Raw genomic sequence first — 13240 nt, forward strand, 5'->3', positions numbered from 1 at the left:
GCACATTTGTCTGTATGTTTACGAAAGCAAATGCGAGCCACATACATATGTACATACATTCATAATAACGAGTGCCGCACGCATCTTTCCCATCTCCGTTGTCATGGTCAACCAATGGCCGAATCTCTCGTATTGTCAAAGAGTCATCACAACGTTGTATTGTTGGTAGAAATTCCGAGCTGTGCCGAAAGAAACTAACAAACGATCGCCGATTGTTACCGCTTCCATTGCSGCAGTAACAGCTTCGCCAACAAACTAGCGTAAATATGTATACATATGTATGAGCTTGCATACATATCGACACTTGTTTTTGCGAGCCACGGAAAAATATTTTATCCCTTCTTTCTTAGAACAAACACCAGAAAGATGTTCAATTYATGATTTTTAGCTTTTGCYAYCGTCGCGAAAAGACGCTTGTTGGCAARGGCATGCTCGGGGTGATGTTACGGCGTCTGTTTTTATGAATGAAGCGAGGTCGCCTGTAGAATTTGCGCTTGCGTTAAGAATGAAATCGTATTTGTTGTAAAATTTACTACATTGGGCATTTTGGGCTGCCATATTGACTTGGCATACTTATGCTATTTGAGACAGTTGTTGTTTTTTTAGAACAATGTTTCAATTTTTTGTTGGTGACATATTCACATGTGTACGCATATGTACGTTTCAATGCTTGTGCATTATTTGTTCGGAAGTTTTTACAAATATACATATGTACGTATAAGTACATATATATGAATGAATGAGCATGCAGATTAATGCGCGCCCGAGTAATATATTGATAAGTGATAAAATCATGATTCTGAACGCTCAAATGCGTATACATACATACATAYGTACATTCATATGAGCTTGTGCAGATACATTAGAATAATATGATAGAAGATATTGTGATAACTTTAATTTATATTAGAAAGAAATATAAATCAAAAACATTTATTAGTAGAGTATATTATGAAAAAATGAAATAAAATTATTAAATATGCAAGTCCAAATTGACTATAAGTATTACTATGCAAATTAGTTCCCGCGACGAGGGAATTTAAAAAAAAAAATTTATATATTTTATATACGCGAACGTGCGGATGAAATAAGAGCACGTGTGGTTCCCGTGGATCGCCAGATACAAATCAAATCTTTATTTCTGAAATACTAATATATGTATGTACATATGTATATACATTTTGGCCTTATTTACTTAAAGTTATAGCTAAAGCTGAAGTGTAAGCATCGGCTTGATTGAAGTTAGTCGGCTTGAAAGTTAATTACAATATTAGCTGTTACAGCATATTCCAGCAGAACGTTCTGTTTTCTTTACAATTGTTATTGTTATGCCTTCTTGTGAGAGCGAGCGATATTGTTTTAATTAGAGTGGATTATTGGATTCAGAACGGAAAAGGAATATCGAATTCTTAAATAATCAAAAACGTTAATTAAAATTTTTAATTAATGAGACAGTGTAATTGCAAAAAGCAAAGATTCAATTTCATTTACAGTTATGGTAAGGTTGCTATGCGGATTCGGTCGTTAACTTGCATGCATTCATACAAAATTATACAAAACGAAATTCGTTACATTCATACATTGCATATGAAATGAATTCCCTCGCTGACAGTTAACATGAAGCATGAAAAATAAGTTCTCTGATTCTGCTTTCTCCAGAATGGATAAAGAAGTACTCGTCGGCTAGGCTCCCACGTCACTGTTGACAGTCATAACTTCGAAGTCGTAGATAACTTCGTCTCTCTTGGAACAATTAACACCAACTACAACGTCAGCATCGAAATCCAACGCAGATAAACTTTTGCTAACAGGTGCTACTCCGGAATGATTAGGCAATGGAGAAGTAAAGTCCTCTCTCGACGAACAAAAACCAAACTCTAAAAGTCACTTAACATTCCCTGTCTGATATACGTATAGTGTAGATGCAACGATGTTTTGAGGGAAGGTTTAGTTTTAAAGAATATTTTACACATCGCATTCGATAGAACGATGACCTGTATGAGATATACAACGACATTGACATAGTTCAGCGAATTAAAAGACAGCGGCTACGCTGGCTAGGTCATGTTGTCCGAATGGACGGAAACACTCCAGCTCTGAAAGTATTCGACGCAGTACCCGCCGGGGAAAGCAGAGAAAGAGGAACAGGAAAACCTAATTTCCGATAGAAAGACAAGGTGGAGACGGACATGGCTACGCTTGGAATCTCCAATTGGCACCAAATTGCAAAAATGAAGAAACGACTGGCGCACTGTTGTTAACCGTAAGTGGTAAAACCAGAAAAAAATTAAGAATCTTGGTACATACATATTTTCGTAGCAATCAAGTGATCCTAAGATTGCAACTGGGTGTAAGGGCCTAACAGGTTAGGTTAGTTTGGTTAGATCATAAGCTGCACATATGTAGACCAATTTTAGTCCTTTGAGATGCCAGATGGAGTGTCGCTACATAGTTCGTGAAGAGTATTCATCCTTCAGAATGCTAGCGTTTGACGCTATCGATACCTCTTACAGTGTCCCATACCATAAGACACCCAAATGTTTGAAGCGTTGCCTTATACGAGACAAGTGCTCAAGATATGCACCATTATTTTACTGGTGTTTTGCTTTTGATATTCGTTGCATTATTCTCCATCTGTCAGCTCCTGTATGCAGGCATAGCAGTGTCAAAGTGAAGCCGTAAATCAACATAGACAATTCAAATTTGGCACAACGAATCCCGAAATTTTTTAACTTTCCTTAGGATAATGGGAAAATAGGATAACCTTGCCACTCCTCATATAACGGTTTTTTCTTAAGTGCGATAAATCAATAACTAAATGCGTCAGAGACATAACTTTTCAACATTACAATGGTACCAGAAGACTTTATGGGAGCCAGTATCAAATCAGCGTTGATGGAAATTAACTTTTCGCTGGGCTCGGCTTTGAACAAAAGAAGAAAATAATATTGCTTGGACATGGATATTGCTATTGACAATCACAGTCACCAGACGCCAATCCAACAGAGATTGTTTGGACTTTAATAGAAGACAAAATTTCAAGAAAGCATTTAATGGCGACAAAATATTGCACTCGATTACTCCAACATACCTGGCAATCGGTTTCTGTGTATTTAGTTACAAGCTGTAATCAAAGCTATCAGGATATAATTGAATTGCAGCTATAAAAAAAAGTGTATTTACTGTAACATTTTTCCCAATGAACGCCACATGTAGTAAATTTTGGAAATACGAATACGAGCGCAAAGCTGACAGACATTATGTACACACAAGATAGATGAACAACTTTGCATAAGAGACTATGAGTCTAAAATCGGCGAATCGGTTTAAAGGGAAAGTTTTTTAGGGATTATAAAACTTTCTTCGTTAATTTAAATACAATAAATAGGTGCATTTCAATATTTTTTAATCATTTGTCAGAATCGATCAAATCAGTCCACTATATCATATATGTATCTACCATACAACCGATTATTCGGATTTTTTTTTACGGTATCCTTTAATTAAAAAGCTAAAAACACGTAATTTTGCAATACAATTTTCTAAAATATACTTAACAATGACAGCGAAAATTAAGAAAATCAGATAACTATAACATTTATTTTTTTGTTGCTGAAATATTTATATATTTAATATGCAAAGTATTTCAAAATAATCGCATATACATATGTATGTGAGTATATATATTAATATAAGTCTATATTTGTATATAATAAGGTTCGCACATTATGTAAACCAGAAGTGCCATTTCTTCCTCAAACTTAAAGAATTTCTATAAAAAAAAATATGTGTATAATACTTTTATGAGTTTTCTTGAAGAACTTACTTTTTTGACTGGAATTCCAGCCTATTTTGACGTTTGATTCACGGTTTTTCGCCTTTAACCAATCCAACATAGGCGTATAATAAGCAATCAAAGCGTCCCCACTTAGACTTGAATTGGTGCCTAAAACTCTTATCAGAGTGTCATGCCAAGGCTTTGAAGAACCCAAAGACATCATTGATCTGAGAAGTGGTAATAACCCATTTTAACGATATTAATAAGTTTAGCTTGAATGTGTTCGTTTTTACTTTAGAGAATTGCCGATTTCCATATTACCGTAAAAGTCGCAGTTATGTAGGTATCCCTTGTGATGAGTCTTTTCACAAAACGAGCGGTAAAAATGGTAGCCAAGAACCTCAGATACGAACTTTCTGTATAAAAGTAAAACATATGTATGCATGTGTACTTATAAGTGCAGGCATGCAAAACTCCTGGATATGTGAAAAGTTCGATACGCACTTAGTCTGATGGTTTTCCTCCATATCCAAATAAAAATTATAGGGGAAATCAATAGCACTTTCCGGGCGATCTGATGGGGGCTCCACCCCAGCGTATTTTACCATAAGTTCCCAGTAATGTTTGTTAATCCTCTCGATTTCCACTGTACCATTCAACAGATCAGTCATTACCTTGGTGTGGACGAAGTACAGTGGTATGTTGAGCATTGTATGAATACCCTAAGATAAATAAGAAATGTGTGAAGGAATACATTAGCAATCTATTAACTGTTACCATTCTAAACAATCGATTCATTAAAATTTGATCCGAAAATTGGAAATTTTTAGAAAGTCCAATGGCTTGTAAATGTTTGGGGGTAGATGCTGACAAAATTACGGCTTCCCCTACTGGATATTCTAAATCATAAGAATTGAAGAAGTACGATGGAAGATTGTGCTTTTCTTTAGCGTAATGTAACCGTCCGAGATAGCCATGAACTTGCAAAAATTTTCTAAACTCCACCTTCTTACAATATTTCATGTATACATGCGGTGTGAGATCGAAAATATCGGCTCTGCAATCTCCATTGTCAGCACTCTCGTCTTGCTCCTTCAACTGCTTCTCATAGAATTCCTTGTCTAATCCATCGAACCCAAGAGATTGATAGAAATTTTCTGCTGCATCTATCATGTCCTTTGCATCATAATGCGCCACAAAACTGTCATATGGCGGAAGGTTTGCCTTTGGAAAATATGGTTCGATAACGCTATTGGCCTGCCAAGCCTGTTCTCGAACTTGTTGGAACAAATGATCTGGAATAGGGCCTCTAGGATTAACAACACTCCCACCATACTTCTCATGGAGTTCCTTTCTAATGAATGCGTGAAGTTCCTTATAAGCGGGCTTAATGTCTTCCATCACTCGTTCCATTTCCCGCAAAAATTCTTTATTATTGTAGCAGCGAAACCAAAATTCAAGTACCGGTATGTCTACAAAATATATAATATATACATATATAGTGAGTATAATATATACACCTACATACATAGTGGTATGTACCATATGCATTTGCATATACTTGTGTCATTCAAATAGAGTTCAAAAATATTCTACGTCGTTTCTAATAGATTTTATGCACTTGAAATGGGAAAGAACATATTACCTAGAATCTTAGCAGCCTTTTGAAAGGCTTCAATAATGGTGTAGAAATTAACTGAAGACCAAACCAAATTTTTCTCGCGCCAAGTCTCCCAATAGTATTTCAGTTCATCAGAATCATTGCTGCGCTGAAATATTTTCTGTATATCCGGATAGTACGCTAGCGAGCTATCGTCTTGACTTGGCATATACGCGCCACCCAAATAGGGTTCGATGTCTTTATCTGTAGAAAGTTCTTTGAGAGCAGCGAAGTTTATCAGCACCGATGAAAAGTAATCTTCTCCCAAGACAAATAGCTCGCCAACTCTTCGAAGATTCCGCAAGGCCGTTTTCACTTGCATATCATGGATATTCTCCAAATCATAATCACTAGCCTCTTCGGAAATTGTAACCAGTTCTGCAGCTATTCTTTTGACAGTGGTCAGTTTCGAAAATATTGTATTAAAGTCATCGTCATCTGTGGATGAATATGTTTCCTCTGCAATCTTATTATAAAGCTTATAATAACGAGTACTGGCGTCGGAAATGAATTTGGTCGCATCCGATTGCTTAGTTGCTGCAGCGTTTACATCCTAAAAATTTGTAAAATTTACTCGTATTCATATTATTAAAACAAACTTAAAGTACAGACGGCGCGTGCACTTACATTGATCCAAGCGATGACTGAAAATATCACAATGCTAAATAAACGGCGACGCATTTTGCGTGCTTTCGATAGTTAAACAGAATAAGAATAATGTCAATCACTGCGCTCGGAATCGTACTGAGTGTTCACATTTAAACGCAATTCATTATATTCGACCTAAATGTAAATTCAATCAAAATAAGATGAGTTTTATTGAAACCTCCTTATCTATAATCATGATGATGTTTGTTTGTTATTAAACAAATACAAAAATATTTATGTGGATGTGCAGATCTGTTAAAAAGCTCATATTAATCGAATATATGTATAAGTTTGCAATATATAAGCACCGCTTACTAGCTTAAGAAGTGGAAATACCATTTAAACTTCCTATCATACCTCGTGGGAATGATTATACGTTTATATTAATGAAAAACATATTTTTGTCGCAGCTTGCTCTAATACTAACAGTTAAGTTGTTTTGGGTGTGCCTAATAATAGGGCAGAAATATATATATATTGAGTATTTTTGTGCAGAATATAATAGTTTTTCTCAACTAAAAGTTACTTGTATCACTTAAAAGGAATAAAGGTAAATAAAGTGTTATATTAGGTTGTCAAGAAAGTTTTGCGGTATTTTTAATTGAATTTTCAATTGTTCATAAAATTTTTGATGACTCATGCCCAGCTCTTGACCGATGCTACGGCTGCTACTATGCCGGTTTCTTTCGACCAATTCAGCGATTTTATCGCAATTTTCGACGACAGGCCTTCCGGAGCGTGGCGCGTCTTCGACAACCTCTACACCAGAACGAAAACGTTGAAACCATCGTTGTACTGTGGAAATGGAAACTGTATCGGGTCCGTAAATTGCACAATTGTTATTGGCGGCTTGAGATGCATTTTTGCCTTTATCGTAGTAGTGCAGTAAAATATGCCGTATTTTCTCTTTATTTTGCTCCATGTTTGCGACGTTATAACTCACGAACGAATTAAAAGAAACAACAATCAATCAAACACGTGTTAGCGCGTGAAATGAGCTTTCCAAAAAGGTATAGCATGACCCGATGCGACGAATAAAACTAGAACTACGCGCTCTCATGTATTATATATAGTACACATAAATGTTATGCATAAATTATTAGTCTGAAGGAAGGAGTTCAATTCCGGGTGACTGTCTACCCGTCTGTCCGTGTGTGAAAGCTTTAACTTGAGCAAAACTTGAGATATCTCGTAAGACGGTTAATATTGCAGTTAACGTAATAGGACCATTGCCACGCCCTCAAAGCGTCATCGAACAAAAAGCTATAAAGTGCTATAACTAAGCACCAAATTAAGATAAAAGACTGTACTTGGCACAAGGGATTGCAATTTCGAAAAAATATCTCCTAAACCACTGAAGATACAACTACCAAGCTCAGGACAAATCCCTTAAACATCCCTCCTGACATTGTAAAAATGGATGAAATCGGAAGATAACCCTGTCCACTTCCCATATAATTTTACTGTAAAAAGAGTGCGATAAATCAATAACTACATAAATACGTTAGAGACATAAAATTGAACATCCGAGATGATTCGACAACGCTTTTTGGATCATGGGATAAAAAACATTTAAGTGAAAATCCATATCTCGGAACCTACTCGACCAATCTCCACCAAATTCGGTGCATAACATTTTTATGACATCGCAAGTTACAGCGCAAATTTTTTTAAAATGTGCGTTTTCTCCGTCAAAGTGTGTCGAATGCCTTGCATGAAACTGCTCGTTTTCAAATAGAAAAATATGCAAAATATAAATATTTCTTTGAAAAGTTTCACAGACTTGCTAGATAGCAAAATTGACCGATTTTAGATAGAAAAGTATAAAAAGACAATGAATCATGTAAAAAAATATTAATTGCAAACACCATTAAAATCAAAAGATTATTCCAAAATTTTACATCATCTCTTTTACCTATTTCCTATAAAATTTAAAAGAAATCCAAAAGTATAGTATTAAAATTATATTTAATATAAATAACTTACATTGACATTTTAGCTTTTCAAATGCTGCAAAATTTGAAAGTTTTTGGGCAAGAGTTACGACAGTGATGCCTTTTCGAACTTTCAATTTTGGCGAAGATGACACTTTTGCTTTGTCAAAGTGTTTGCATCAAACCAACATTACCGAGAACGCCTCATTTCAGATGTACAAGTATAACAGAACATTATATTGGGTAGTCGAAAAAGTCTTTTAGTATTTCTAATTAAACTTCAACTAATTTTTGTTTTTTTATATTTATAATAATAAATAAATAAATATCGTCACGTGAGTTACAAGATAACGTCTGTCTCTTATACACATCTAGATGTGTATAAGAGACAGACATTATATTGGGTAGTCGAAAAAGTCTTTTAGTATTTCTAATTAAACTTCAACTAATTTTTGTTTTTTTATATTTATAATAATAAATAAATAAATATCGTCACGTGAATTACAAGATAACGTGTCATCAAAAAATTCGAAATTGAGTGTCTTATTGATTACGCTTCACTACTTCAAATTACATATTAATTTCACATATAATATTTCATATTACATATGTTCAACATTTTCAGGCTCTGCGCTCAGATATAAACCAGTTTTAACCAATATTAAAATTTTCACTCATGTTCCATTTTATTTCGTGTTCCAATCATGCCACTGCAAATTTCCGAAAATGTTATTACGTTATTTTACAATTCAGGTCATGATATGTATTATTTTGGTCGACCACTTTTTGTCATTTTTTCTCTAGAGACATTATTCCATCAGTGTTAATCGAAATTTGGAAATTTCGCTATAACTCACGAACGACTTAAAATAAACAACAATCAATCAAACACGTGTTAGCGAGTGAAATGAGCTTTCCAAATACGCTTTCGAGAACGGAAGCGAGCGAAAACGAAATTATACTGCAGTATTCTGCTTAATTGGCGTAGACACCGCTTTCGCGATTATAGCCGTGGCTGGCTATAACTTTTCACGGGGGTGTTTTTTTTTACGTGGCGGGTCTCAAACCCAGCGCACAACCCCAAAGGCGATATTTTACCTTCTCACTTTAGCTCGCCTTTAAACTGATGTTCTTAGGCTACCCAGAGGATACTTGGTCAAAGACCGAAAGTGGTGAGCTGCTTGAGTCTTATGTAAAAGAATCATTTCTGGTCACTCACAAGTGAATGGCGATCAGAGAACTTTCCTCATTTGCGTGAACATCTACACATAACTCTATCCTCATGATACTGCATTGCGTCCATAAATTTCACAAAGTTCATTGGTGGCTTGCGTGACATTCTTCCCTTTTTATACAAAAATTTCAAAATATAGCGAATTTTTTCATAAGTACCTTTTCGGATGGCCTTCAGCTCTTTCAACGAATTTTGTTTTATCCCTTCGAATACGCTGATCAATGGTATTCATTGCATTTTTGGCTGTAAATTCGGTCAAAATTGTACTCATTTTGGAAAAATTCAGCTTTATTAGGATGAGTCGAGCAAAATATTCATCAAAATCATTCGAACGGATTCGCGAGAGATGTCGAGCTATCTTGCAACCTCTCTAACACTTGTCTGACGATTATAAAGCACCATATCCTTTACTCTTTTAATATTTTCATCAGTTAAAGAAGCCCAAGGTTGTCCAGAACGAGGCTTGTTTTCAAATTTTGAGCATTCTTTGTTCAATATTTTTCTACGTTGTAAAAATCGCAATGCACTACTGTGATGCACCGACTGAAGCAGCTGCTGTGGACAAACTGGGTTACAGATCGCGCTCATATTTGGCATAGTAATTAAAACCGTTCTACCCACTTATCAAAATACATTTCTTTGAAATATCATTTACCCGCAGAATTTAATTACACAATATCTATATCTATAACCTATGTTAACAGTGTAATTCGTATGCAAAATTATTCTTTATTTAGTGTACTGTTATAATGTATATAAAAAATTTTAGGATTATTATTTCCAATAAAAATGCATTCATTTCCTAGAACATGTTTGTAAATTTCTCTCAATTTGCCATTGTGTAGCTGAATTAAGTATTACGAAGTACAACACGGTTTTCGTGGCGAACAACCATGTCGACAATGCTCATATTTGGTGTCAAGAAATTGACCAGGCGGTCCGCCCCAGCGCGTGACAGGCGGTCAAAAGGATATCCCATAGGTCGCCGATCCGGATAGAGACGATCTCGCACACCACAATAGGAGGCTGCGTCGCTGCACGTGCCCACCAATTGTTGCTCGATCTACAAATTGGGTTTGAAATTACTAAAGTAAATATGCTTTACAAAAATACGATTTTCTTTACCCTATCTTGATCATAGTTGGACACCATTACAAACAGCTCACAGCGCAGACCTTCGGGCAAACCTTTCGGAATAAGCATGTGATTGGGCCATCCACAACCACAGAAGTTGAATTCTAGTTCTTCTGCACTACCTGCTGCTGGGCGACTTACATCTAAATTGCGGAATGTGCGCTCAAAAGGAATGGTGACGCTGGACTCAGCCGATCGGCGACGAATGGTGTTTTGGCCAGGATTTACTGAAGATTAATAAGTATTCAAGTTAATTACAATTTAACAGAAGCTTATTACTTACAGGTTACAATGAATTTATCTAACTCTATCATTAGTAAACGTTGATCCTTAAAGAGCATTCCTTGTCCGCGCTCATCTGCTTTCGGTCCCAGAAAAATACGTACTGTACCAAATCGCTGTGCACCACTATTGTTGTTGACGTTAATGGTGTAGGTGAATGGTGTATGTTGCAGATGAGTGAAACGGGCAAACACATTACCACGTGGCACAAAGTCCATTCCTCGGGACAAATCGATGTCAGACTGTTGCCAAAATGTTTGAAGTACATTTGGTCGACCGCCTTCGGGACTCACCTGTACACCCGTAACAGAAATATCATCATAGCTGAGTTCATTTAGGGTGTATGGAGGAAGACGAGTCTTGTGCTCTTGGAAAATGTCATCGATGTACGCGTGCCATCTGTAAAACACGGGATCACGCATAGCAGTGGCAGAATCTCCCATTACACCAAAGGATTCCAAATGACGATGATCGGGATCGTGGGAATAGGAAATAAACACATGCCCCATATTATGGAAATCACCATACAAACTACGATTGGGTGATACAATAGATGACTCCATCATGTTACCCAAAACATCAATTCCGCGCACTTCGTCTAATGGCACACGATTGCCACTTTCCTGAAATTAATAAAATTGTCAACACGAATACTTTTGCACTTGCAATATAATTTATGAGTACTTACATCAGTGGCAAAACCTTGGGATATAGCTTCAAAAATACGATCCCTCCAGCGCTCCAAATCACTTACATCTAAATTAATTTGATCCAACTCTCGGTTTAGGTCCGACAACTTTGTGTCTTCGAATCGTGGTGGCCAAGCGCGACTAGAAACCAAAGAATCCATCTTTGGGAAGTAACCCTCTGAGATTGGTTCTCGTAAATTGTTAAAGCGCACTACTCGTGCGAGATTATTACTAAAACGCTCTAAATTGTAGCGGGCCACTACTTGTTGATGCATGTAGTAGAAGAGCTCTCCGCGACGATCCTTATTCACAATAGCACGATCACCAGCTTCAAAAGGGTATATCAAATGCCAATGCCAATGATGGAGATTAATTCCAAGATCTTCTCGGAAATACCATAATCGATGTTCGGGCTCTAGATCGGAAGCGGTATAATCCCGTGGAATGGTAATTGGCATACGCGATCCCTCGGGAACTACGGTGGCTTCTTCACGTACTTGTCGAAAAACTTGGGAGTCTACAAATTTGTCGGGAAAATTTTGTGCAAAGGATGGTAAATCAAGTCCTTTGGTGTCCGGTCGATGAAGTAGTGCCACAGATAGTGCATAATTAAACAAATACGGATTCACCCGATCTCGGGCATATACAGCTACACTCTGAAGATCATCAACAGAGCGCACTCCCATGAAAATGTCAATCAAACGACCGGCAATACGTCGATGAGCCGGAATAAAAAGCGAAAATTGTGCATCTCTTGGGAGCGACATTGGTAGACGAAGATCTGGGACAGCTATATCTCTAACTGGAATACGTTGTTCAGCCTTTTCACCAAAACGGCTCTGCACCTCATTACCGATGAGACGGTAACGATCGGTGAGAAACTTGTCAGGAACATCGAAAACGGCAGCTTTTCCCTTCTCCATAAAAATGGGTTCATTGGGACGATCGAAGAGCAATAAAAGATTCTTTTTATCGGCCATTATTAACGATGTTTGTAAATCCCCTTCTACTATACACACAATTATTGATAGAAATCGGAGAGCTGACGAATATGCGCAATGTGCAACTGTAGTACCGGTGCGAAACTGATGAATTCCAAAATGAATGTCATCCTTTTATACAAATTCACATATCATAGAGTGCCAATTTACAAGTAAGGAATTATTATCTTGTCTTGGTGGTTACATTTTATTGTGGTTTCTAAAATATATTTAGAACATATGAGTGCCGATAAGATCTTCTGCACAGTACACATTTGTAAATGTGGTTAAAAATGGGAAAAACTTCAACTGCTGAACAACCAATAAAATATATTATTTTATCAAAAGTAGCAAAATGTAGGAACCAAGTATTTAGTACGCATTAAGTCACACACAGTAAACCGATTTGCAGTTGAATGATGTCAATAAATTTATTTTTCCACTAATAATATATTTGACCTATATATAACAATATATACATACGTATGTAAATGTACATATTTCAGATATATTTAATATTAATGTGTTTGAGCCACTTTGCATATACACAAAAAGTAAATATGTAAATGTATGTACATTTTCCCTTTTATATTAATATTTTGATTTCAACTGTGTGCATAATTATTTTTGATTCATTTCCATCATTAATAAATTTAATTCCTACTTTTATGGATATTTTTCTATACGTACATGCAAGTATTTTAGTACAACAAGACAAAAAGTAGTTTATGCATTTTTGTGCATTTCCCTAAACATGCTCTATATAATATTCTAACAAACTATATTCTACTCCCGCATACATGTAAGTATATGTTGGTATGTAAATATTTCTGCAGAACATATTGTGTAAATGGTTAAAATCAATAACTTCAAAAAGCTTCATAGGTCTCTTATATGTTAT

General features: G+C 36.1%; 2 protein-coding genes across 2 annotated transcripts; both read right to left on the reverse strand.

Moving 5' to 3' along the window:
- Nucleotides 1–3646: 3646 nt before the first annotated feature.
- On the reverse strand, nucleotides 3647–6196 carry LOC108968943 (angiotensin-converting enzyme). Its single transcript, XM_018933307.1, has 7 exons — nucleotides 6066–6196; nucleotides 5424–5991; nucleotides 4556–5250; nucleotides 4283–4500; nucleotides 4072–4194; nucleotides 3827–4005; nucleotides 3647–3772 (listed from the first exon to the last, which is right to left on the reverse strand). The coding sequence occupies exons 1-7, from the start codon at nucleotides 6117–6119 to the stop codon at nucleotides 3762–3764; spliced, it is 1848 nt and encodes a 615-aa protein (XP_018788852.1). The 5' UTR covers nucleotides 6120–6196; the 3' UTR covers nucleotides 3647–3761.
- Nucleotides 6197–9976: 3780 nt separating this feature from the next.
- LOC108968940 (phenoloxidase 2) lies at nucleotides 9977–12432 on the reverse strand. The gene is made up of 4 exons (XM_018933303.1): nucleotides 11359–12432; nucleotides 10672–11293; nucleotides 10380–10615; nucleotides 9977–10317 (listed from the first exon to the last, which is right to left on the reverse strand). The coding sequence occupies exons 1-4, from the start codon at nucleotides 12337–12339 to the stop codon at nucleotides 10105–10107; spliced, it is 2052 nt and encodes a 683-aa protein (XP_018788848.1). The 5' UTR covers nucleotides 12340–12432; the 3' UTR covers nucleotides 9977–10104.
- Nucleotides 12433–13240: the final 808 nt, after the last annotated feature.

This window comes from Bactrocera latifrons, unplaced genomic scaffold, assembly GCF_001853355.1.
Source record: "Bactrocera latifrons isolate USDA-ARS-PBARC rearing strain unplaced genomic scaffold, ASM185335v1 scaffold_234, whole genome shotgun sequence".
In the NCBI taxonomy this organism is placed as follows: Eukaryota; Metazoa; Arthropoda; class Insecta; order Diptera; family Tephritidae; genus Bactrocera; species Bactrocera latifrons.

Bases quoted from the DNA above. Each gene is read 5' to 3' on its own strand.
- LOC108968943 (XM_018933307.1), bottom strand. From the start codon at position 6,119: ATGCGTCGCCGTTTATTTAGCATTGTGATATTTTCAGTCATCGCTTGG. The intron at 5,992-6,065 runs GTAAGTGCACGC...ACAAATTTTTAG, and splicing joins CAGTCATCGCTTGGATCAAT to GATGTAAACGCTGCAGCAAC. The intron at 4,195-4,282 runs GTGCGTATCGAA...ACTTTTATACAG, and splicing joins GAGGAAAACCATCAGACTAA to AAAGTTCGTATCTGAGGTTC.
- LOC108968940 (XM_018933303.1), bottom strand. From the start codon at position 12,339: ATGGCCGATAAAAAGAATCTTTTATTGCTCTTCGATCGTCCCAATGAA. The intron at 10,616-10,671 runs GTAAGTAATAAG...ATTAATCTTCAG, and splicing joins AGATAAATTCATTGTAACCT to TAAATCCTGGCCAAAACACC. The intron at 10,318-10,379 runs GTAAAGAAAATC...CCCAATTTGTAG, and splicing joins CCAACTATGATCAAGATAGG to ATCGAGCAACAATTGGTGGG.